At 41.4% G+C, this 9,823-nt stretch overlaps 1 protein-coding gene across 4 annotated transcripts; it reads right to left on the bottom strand.

Annotated features, from left to right (window-relative positions):
- Positions 1-448: 448 nt before the first annotated feature.
- noctb (nocturnin b) lies at positions 449-7,724 on the bottom strand. Of its 4 annotated transcripts, none has more exons than XM_063219593.1 (4): positions 7,604-7,724; positions 5,446-5,503; positions 2,994-3,263; positions 449-2,373 (listed from the first exon to the last, which is right to left on the bottom strand). In XM_063219593.1, the coding sequence occupies exons 2-4, from the start codon at positions 5,456-5,458 to the stop codon at positions 1,511-1,513; spliced, it is 1,146 nt and encodes a 381-aa protein (XP_063075663.1). In that variant the 5' UTR covers positions 5,459-5,503; positions 7,604-7,724; the 3' UTR covers positions 449-1,510. The 4 variants fall into 4 exon arrangements, with proteins under 4 accessions (XP_063075663.1, XP_063075665.1, XP_063075664.1 ...); XM_063219595.1 differs by lacking the exon at positions 7,604-7,724 and adding an exon at positions 5,256-5,323 and having other exon boundaries at positions 5,446-5,464; XM_063219594.1 differs by lacking the exon at positions 7,604-7,724 and having other exon boundaries at positions 5,256-5,500.
- Positions 7,725-9,823: the final 2,099 nt, after the last annotated feature.

The following is a 9,823-nucleotide window of genomic DNA, read 5'->3' on the forward strand; positions in this document are numbered from 1 at the left end:
TTGAGTGTAGAAATGTGTGCATTTAGCAAAGAAGCAATGAAAGTAAAACAAATAAATGCAATATAAAATAAGTGCAATGCAATACAAAGAATGCAAGTTTGTAACTGGTAGAACAGTGGTTAATTTTGAAAGCATGTGTTTTATTGTCGGTGCCTAAATCTTGTCATACATCCCTGTGTTTTGTTTTTTAACAGATGTGTTTTCCCAATGATATGATGAGTGTTCATTTTTTAATGGAGTGTCTTATGAAGGAAAAAGTGTGCAGTGACATGAGCAAGTGTGTTGCATAAAGCAAAATGTGTGTTGCTGAATTGCTACTACAGTGTTAAGCAGAACTTTTGTTTAAGGTACAGACACACTGTGTTTAAGTTATGTTACCAACAACTTAACAATATGCTATTTTGGTCTAAGCATCAGCCTATAGTGTTCAAGCAGTAGGCAAATACTGTAATTGCAGCAGCCCTATGTTTAAAGTGCAAAAATACTGAATTGGTGTTTAGTGATTCTCATATAGCACATGGCAGTATATCTCATAGTGTATATGGAATGCATGACTTACTGTTACAAAGAGGTAATAGATTATTGATATTTTGACATTTTGAAAAGGATTTCAAAAACATTAGATGTTATATACATTCTTGCTTCAAGAAAACAAAACATGTGATTTCATAAATTACTTTCAGAAGAAAATATATTATTTTCTACAAATAACTGACCCAGTACAAGCCATTCCAGTGATGGGAGTGTATAGTTATTTAGCAGCATCTCTGAAGAATGCACTGAGCTTGTCCATACCGCCTGGCACTCTGCATAGAATTCCACATTCAGTCAGTCTGGCAAACCAACATGTTGCTGTTCCCTTTCCTTGCCCGAGACATTGGGCAGCAGTGAAAGCCACCCAAGGCTTCACAGACATTATCGGAGACTGTGGTCTAATTGGTTTTAACTGTCCAGAAGCTTACAAAGGCATTTGGTGTAAACACCTGCTGATCACGTTTCTAAGGACCTTCTGTCTATGGGACCTTTGCCAAACCAATCAGCAACCAACAAGCTTGATGTGGCAGCCTGGCCAAATCACATTGCAGTCATTTAACATTTTTCACCCTTCTGTGATGTGTTAGTTGTACTTTAAATGCTATATTGGAATGAACAGGACCTCAGTACTGCTGTTGCTTACATTCTTATGTAAACATTTGGAGAACACATCACCAGTCCCGTTAACTGATGAAACCTTAGTTAAAAATAGAACTACTATTGGCTACACACACACAGCATAAAAATATCTGTAGAATGTATACGAAGAGATTTGGCTTATTGGCAGGAATCTGACCAGGCTTCTTGTAGGTTTTCTAGAAGAATATCCCAATGTTCTCACGCCTAGGAACACTGACGGTAGCCATTGTTACCTACAGCATAACTATGGGTGTTAAATATGTGTGTAGCAGACTTCCGTTAAACCGGCCACCATCCCCAGATCCGGGATGCTCTTCTCTCTTCATCCATCACGTGTTCACTCGGGTGAATTGCAGAAACTGAAGTCACACACCAAGGAGAGGTGATCTGACGGGTAATTGTAGGAGGGCAGGCGGTCAGGCCCAATCTGCTCAGCGGTGGGGAATTGCAGCACCGCATCTACGCTGAGGTGCTGGCGCGAGTACCAAATGTAATCCAGCGTGTTGCAGCTCTCCCCGCTGGGCCTGATCTTCCAGGTGGTGTAGGGTGGCTCGGTTTCGCCATCACAGCTCAGCTGCTTGTAAGCACTATCCAGACCCAGGCTGGAGGTGGCGAATTGGCGGTACACATCCTCAGAAGGCTCAGCATTGAAGTCGCCACACACCAGCAGTGGCACACCCATCCTCGACACCTTTTCATCCACGCCAATCCTCCTGGTCTCTTGAACTATGGTCTTCAGTTTGCTGAGCAGGTCGAGGCCTTGGGCACTGCGCAGCATCTCCCAACCGCTACGTGCCTTCAGGTGCGTCACGGCCACGCAGAGCATCTGCCTGGTCTCCCGGCAACGCAGCGTGCAGACGATTGCCACCTGGTTGGTGTGGAGGTGCGTAGCAGCCAGCTGCAGGTGGGTGAACCCCATCAGCTCGAAGCGCTCACGGCGGAAGAAAAGCGCACAGCCGTCGGGGCCGTTGTTGTTGGCCAGATGCAGGCACGGGGAGCAGGGCTTGGGGCAGAAAGTGCTCTGGTAGCCCAGGCGAGCCAGGATGGGCTGGAAGGTGTCAAAGTAGTGGTCCACCTCCTGCAGGCACAGGATGTCGGGCTGGTAGGTCAGGATCTCCTCCAGGATCAGGTACTTCCGTTCACTCCAGTTCAGGGCCTCCAGCGGGCAGCGCACAAATCCATCCAGGCCCTCCCCTAGAGCTGCAGCATACGGGGAAAAGAACAAAAGCAGATCAAGACATCATAGTACGTTAAAAATTTGCAATTCCAAAAACTGGTCTGCATATTCACATTACTTAGGTACTCTGGAGCTCAATGACAATGTGCAAACCAAAGCAGGAATTGCACATTTTTACTATAGGGCCTACTACAAGTATAATTTGCTGATCTGCTTTGTTTCAGGTCAATTTAGCTGCACCACAGTTACACTACACTGTTGTTCGAAAAATACTATGAAGTAAAATCTGCTATGCAAATGTGTTTGACCACGCTGTATTTTCCACACAACAGTGTAGTGGAACTGTGGTACAGCTGAATTGACTTGCTTGGTAACAGTAGGTTAGAGCAAGTAACCTGAGAGGACAAGATGTTACAGTCAAGGAATTAACACCTTAGCTCAGAGCCTATAACCTTACTGTCGGCAAAATTGTAATGGATACGTCTTAATCTGTTACTCAAGGCTCTCTCTGTCATAGCAATGTTGTTATGATGTAGTTGAGTATTTTCAGCAAATAGTGAATAGGCCCGTCGGCGACCCCATCTGCAGTAAGAAGCTACACTATTCCAAAAGAGTTAGATGAGTACGTTTGAAAATGTCATACCTTGGGCTAAGATGTTCCACTGCATGACCCTTATTGTCTTTTGGTGAAGGTCTCCGCTGAGGTTCTGGTAGCTGAATGCTCTGTGTAGTCGGGCTGGTCTCGTCCGCAGAGCCTCCTCACATTCCCTGAGGAGCTCCAGAGATTTGTTGGGGCTCTTGTCTGGATACCTGTCCTGCTGCTTCTTCTTCTCCGTGGGCATGTGCCGACCCACAGGGCCACCACAGAGGGTCTTGGCCAGGGCACTGTACAGGTGGTCGGGGCCACTGCCATCTGTAGATATACAACCAGGAACACAAATGACTACACATAACAAGCACCACATATGGTGTCCCTGAAACCCACTTAATTGTCTTCAGAAGTTGGCAGAAAGGGTATACTGGAGAAAATAGCAATGTAAAACCCATTTCTATCCACTTTCTACTTAGGTATTTTTTCATCTTAAAAAGAACATGTGGATGCTTATAGCCAAAAACCTCATCAACTCATAATCAGTCACCAACGCCACACTGGTGCCTCACGGTCATAAAAAGATGGTGGGGAGAATGTTAAGTGAAAATATTGTAAATAAGAACAAGCAGGTCCTAATTTTAAAAGACCAAAAGTCACCCCAAAGGAAAGAGTTGACAAATCAGTGCAAATCTTCAAAATCACATAGTCCTGAATCATCGTTTTTTAAATAATGTATTGGGGGACTGAGTGACAAAGAAAAATAAGATGAAATATAATAAAAACATAAAATAAAATAAAATGCTGCAAAAGCTCAACAAAAGCTGAAATCATGAGACACTTCTCTGGCCCTGCGTCATTAGGGTTGGAAGAGATAACTCCACCACTGCAGAGGGAAATCTCAAGTCAAGCTGACCTGCAGCTGATTACTGCAAGCCAGTCCAAAGTAACATAATGTGCGTCTGGAAAAACATAACAACTGTTCCGAATGATATTTTTGGGTTGTATGACAGAAACATACATCACTAGAAATATTCACACCTTTAGTTGCATAAGTGAAATGGCCTTGGTAAATCAAGTCAATCCTACATTCAAAATTCGTGCCAGGCTAGTTTTGCCTCAAATTGTGGAACATGCACTTGACCTACATATTGTGAAAAGGGGATTCAAAGCATGACATCTGTGAAGAACTGTGCACAAGTTATAGGCAGCTAGCCTGGCCTCAATCATTTAAAACCCATTGTAATCCTTGGCTAAACTTCTGGACAGAGTTTCACACTCTCTTGGCGTTAGCAATGTAAACTCAGGGCTGATGCTGTGCTGAGCCTGGAGTCTTGAGGGGTCACAGCCTGAAAGGTAATGCTGCTCAGCTGTTCTGACAAATGACGGGACTCCACCAAAGACCTAGTATGCCAGAAGGACCGAATGTAAGCCAATACCAGACCACAACAAAAACAAAACAAAACAAAACAAAACAAAACAAAGCAAGCACCAAGACCGAACTGGTTTGTGAAACCAACTGAAAGACAAAAGACCATCTGAGCTTATTACAGAGTCAACGGTGGACACAACTGTACAGGACTCTAATCTCCATCTGTGGTGTTGGCAGGCAAGCAGTGGCTTTGAAGAAGGGGAACTGAGCGCAGTTTCATCTCAGCCATTCCACATTATTACATTACATTACATTATATTGCATTGCATTTGGCCACGCTTTTTTAACCAAAGCGATTTACAATGGAGGACATAATTACAGCTGACATCACTAGTAGAAACAAAGTGCACAGGAAATATACAGAACAACAAGTGCAGATGCTAAGTAGGGTTAGTTTTTTTAGTACATTTTTTTAGTACATTAACATGGTCAAGTAGAGTAAAACACACACACATACAAATCAGTTCATGTATTAGTGTAGTTGTAGATAGTCACAAAAGAGAAGAGTTTCATACGAAGGTGTGATGTCTTCCTGTGTCTCTGTTGCACACTTCATATATTTCATCCAGCAGGAAAAGAAACACACATTCATACAGCATGAAGTAACTAAAACATTATTGCTAGTCCTTCAGTTGGAGTTGGCTAAAACTTGTATGCCAAGTCCACTCTTTTAGCGACCACCTCATAATATCATATGCACCATAATGATTGAAAGCTTTAGAGAAGCTGTCAAAACGCATGCGAGTACTCAGCCAATGTTTTGGATGCCTTAGGTAGCATACATAAATAAAATGTAGGACTACATTTACTTGTGTAAACACTGCAAACATACTGTATAAGCAAGTGCATGGCAAATTCCCAACATATTTAGACATAGAACCAACCCATTGGAGATGTAGTGTTTTATCACCAGGTTGATCAGCTGGAAACTGCTCACTTAACCACAGCATTCCTGAAACAAAGTTTCTAAGGAACAGCTGTGGTCACTGACCATACAAGAACTCAATGGACACAACATTTCAGTAGCAAAACCAAAAGCACAACAGAGTAAAATAAATAAGAGCCCTGACTTACCGATAACTTCCATTTTTCAGATCTGTTTTGGCAGTGTGTGTCCAGCAGATGGCTGTGGCTGTGTATACAAAAAAGGAGTAAATGAGAGGGAGAGAGTGACAGAAGCGGCTAAAGAGAGAGTGTGCGAGAGAGAATGAGACGCATGTTGTGTGTGAGTGTATGTGAGAGAGTCAGAGAGAGAGAGAGAGAGAGTGCAGGGAGGGAAGATAGTGCGGTAGCTGGCTGTCTCATCTAAGCAGGGCGACAGCTGAGAGAGATTACTGATGATTTAGAAATCAAGTGGAGCATATGGATGCCTGACCTAGGGGTGTGCGATATGACGATATTAAAAATCGTGACTCGTCATATCGAGTACAAGATCGGCTTGAATCTGCCGAAGTGGAGCAATTGTCTTACAGTGAGGGTGGTCACTATGAGTATCAGAGTGATGTTTACTACTTAGTGTTGTTCCTTACTTTTATTCTTTACATTATTGTATTCCAATAGTGCACTTTATGAGTGTCCTCAGTGTTTCAACATTTTTAAGCAAATCACAAATTGCAAGTATAAAAAAATACATGTTTTTTGTTGTTTTCACTTTTTTGATGAAAAAAAAAATCGAAATTGAGATTTTGTGTTGAAAAATCGTGATATGACATTTTTGCCATATTTCCCAGAGTCCTGACCACCGCGGTAGGACAGGAGGGAGTGAAAGATGACGGAAACAAACTGCATGTTCCACACTTAGAGGTCACTTCTCAGAACTCACACAAAACAGGTCCAACTCTCCAAATCTTAAACACACGCGCGCACACACACACACACACACACACACACACACACACACACACACACACACACACACACACACACACACACACACTCACACACACACACACACTCACACACACACACACACAGCTGATAATAATCCCTTCCCCCCCAAACCTCACGCCCCAGTTCCCCAGTGTTCAACATAAGCTTAATACATAATGAGACTATTTTTGGCCAACCACAACTTCGTGCTTTTGGTATCCCCATAACTTTCTACTTTGAAGTTAACAGAGTCTAATCCCCTTATTTCTGAAGTTTGAACAGGCAAGTCTGTCTTACATCACAACACAGTGGGCATTTCAAATTCTTCTGTCATTATCAGATACACAGTTTGGATTGCAGACTTCCAGCAAATGCTCTTGCAATCAATAAAGTGATTAAGCTGTCTACAGGCTGCAAAAGCTTTATCCTGTGATGGCATCACAAAATCAATAAGAGATTATTATGGCTTTGGATTGCAGAACAAGGAGCCAGTGGTGGTGATATTTTTACCCGGTGACCCTCTGCTGTCAAAATGTCAGACCTACATCCAACATCTGCGCCCCTCCCTCCTCCTGTTTACCTTTCATCATTCTACCATTAAGGGTCCCTCTGCAGATTTACAGTCACATTAGTGTTGATGGATGATTTAAATATCTTTTTCAAAAAAAAAGAAAAAGAAAAAAATTGTGCTTTTGTCAGAAAAGGTGAGGCACTTCCTGTCTGTTAAAGTTTGGTCTGGTAGCATCTTACACGCCACGACCTACAATTTCGTAGAGTTTTTATTTCTTTAAAAATATATTAAGTGTCAATAAATACATATGACTAACACCAGTGTTCAGTGATACTATTAATTCGTCACATGTACCATGTGAACCGAGGGAATTACCACTGACAAGGCACACAGGGTAAGACATCTGCTGTCTGATGTTCTACATTTTTCACTTCTAAAGTCCCAACTGTGTCAGCAAAGCAGAAGACCACATGAGTGAATGTGATTTCAACGACCAACTGTTTGACAAACAGTTTAATGAGCAGGGCCTTGTATATGCCCGGCCTTCACCACTGCAGTTGATCATGGAAGCAGTTCTCTAACAACTCTCTTTGATTTAGGACTGCTCAATGAAATGCTTGCAGATGTACGTAAACACATTTGTATTAAATTAATGTAATTAACAAACTTATCAAAAAAGCTATATTTCTGTCATTCTACAAAAAACATTTAACACGAAAACATGTCATAGGAAAAATGTATGCTGGAAAATGATAAATCATGTAGTGGTGGACCCCCTGAAGTTTGGCCTACTTCAAAAGTAGCAGCAATCACTGAGGATTTCAACATGAGAACAAAGTACAATTTCCTTACCAGCGTGAGACTCTTCTCTCCAAGCACTTGTGTTGCCCAGCTGTCCTTGTCAGCCTTGACTGGGCTGTAGCCTACGCGCTGCGGTGTGAATGAGTGGAGCTGTAGCCTTGTTGACGGTAAGCAGCTCAGGTTCACAGTGGTCCTGCCTACAAGGTTCTCTGCAGCACGGCCCAACAGCCACATTAAAACACTGGGCTGGCTCAGATGGACAACACTGCCATCTGCAGTCAAAACAAACACATTGAAACAGTGATGAAATACATTGTCACCACCAGAACAAAAAGGCAAACAAAAGTTTCATACATACTTTTCATTTCATACATGCTTCATACATACCGGTAGGCCTATATGTTAGGATTAAACACAATTAATGAGCACTACGACTAACCCCCTTTATATACAAAATCTTGAGTTTGTAACACCCTCTCCTATTTTTTCCCTGTCCTGTGTTATTGTACATGATGTTATGTATTTAAATACTGTATCTTTAAGATTGCACGAATAATGATTATTGAACAAGCAATTTTCTCTAAGAAAAGCTCCACCTCATCTTATCCACCATGTTCAAAATAAAACAGAAAAGTAAATGTAGGCCTACTTTACCATAGGCCTAATGGCTTAAAAGTAGGAATGAGCCATGTTTGTATTTGGTTAGTAGCAAAGGAAGGAAGTAAGTAAGTAAACAAATAACTAAGTAAAACAAATAAATAAAGCAAGCAACCCTGATTATTTACAAAAACCTTATGGCTATGCAAAACTTCATTAGTAGATTAGGGTAGCCTACACAGACCTACATAAAAATATGCAACACTTGACCTCCACACAGTAATGTTTGTTGAGGTAGGCCTACTTGATTTCCACGTGGATTTTATGTTCTTCGACTGTATATTAAAGGGACACTCTGTGAGATTTTTAGTTGTTTATTTCCAGAATTCATGCTACCCATTCACTAATGTTACCTTTGTCATGAATATTTACCATCACCATGAAATTCTAAGTATTCATTATGACTAGAAAAATTGCACTTTTCATACATGAAAAGGGGGATCTTCTCCATGGTCCGCCATTTAGAATTTCCAGAAATGGCCATTTCTAGCCGCAAAAATGACTGTACTTGGGCCATACTAGAAAATATTAGTTTATTACTTAGTAAACTATCATGAAAAGGTCAAATTTGGCAATAGGTGACACAGTTTCAATGAGCAGCATAGTTGCAGTATCTTTTTTGACCATTTCCTGCACAGTGTCCCTTTAAATATACATCATACAGTGAGAATAATGAATATTTGATGCCTTGCTCTTTTTGTTTGGTTTGGCACTAATAAAGACATAATCAGTGTGTTCTAACAGAAACAGAATAGCAAAAAAAAAATCCAGAAATTCATTTTAGAGAGTATATTAATTGATTTATATTCCATTGAGGGAAATAAGTATTTGATCCCCTGTCCACCATTAAGAGTTCTGGTCCCACAGACCAGATAGGCACTTCCAATCAACATGTCATCCGAATTAAAGACACCTGTAAATAGTGACCTACATAAAAGACGTATTGAATCAGTAGGATCAGGCCAGGCATAGTCAATACATTTGACTCACCAACATGGAAAAGCAGCCAACTGGATATTAAGGAGCCAACTGTTGGTAATTTTGCATTTCTTAAAATTTGAGAGAAATGCACCATGAATCGACCTGCCTGGGGTGTACACAAGATGTGACCTTGTGGGGATTCAACAGAACAGTGAGACAACACCTTGTAACTCCAGTGGAGGAGCTAGTCAATGGCCTCAAGACACTCAAGATAACTACTGGTAACACTTAATGCCACAGAGGATTAAAATCCTGCAGTGTGTGTATAACCATGGCTTTAACGGTTTGGGTCTTAGAGTTGGCATTGAATACCGTTGGTGTTTGAATACCTTGACAGGTCCCCCCCTTGTTGTCTCCCCTGTACCCATGGAAGGCCGTGTCAGCGTGTCTGGGGTATGTCAAATGGTGTGAGTTGTTGCATCATCTGACATGGGGAGAAATCATTCAAACTTTACAGACCTTTTGATGGAAACCTATCAACGTTTGTGATCTGGATGTTGAGATTTCAAATGTGTTTTTAAAATGAATACTTATTCTTGACAGGAATGTTTCATTTTAAATGTCTTGCTAACATTGTAGTATTTGAAACCTATGAACACATGTGACCATACTCAGAAAATTTAGGCTCTTCAC

This window comes from Engraulis encrasicolus, chromosome 16 (assembly GCF_034702125.1).
Source record: "Engraulis encrasicolus isolate BLACKSEA-1 chromosome 16, IST_EnEncr_1.0, whole genome shotgun sequence".
NCBI lineage: Eukaryota > Metazoa > Chordata > Actinopteri > Clupeiformes > Engraulidae > Engraulis > Engraulis encrasicolus.

Coding starts and splice junctions, on each gene's coding strand:
- noctb (XM_063219592.1), bottom strand. CDS start 3,315: ATGTGGTGCTTGTTATGTGTAGTCATTTGTGTTCCTGGTTGTATATCT. Junction 2,374..2,993: donor GTGGAACATCTTAGCCCAAG/GTATGACATTTT, acceptor CGTATGCTGCAG/CTCTAGGGGAGGGCCTGGAT.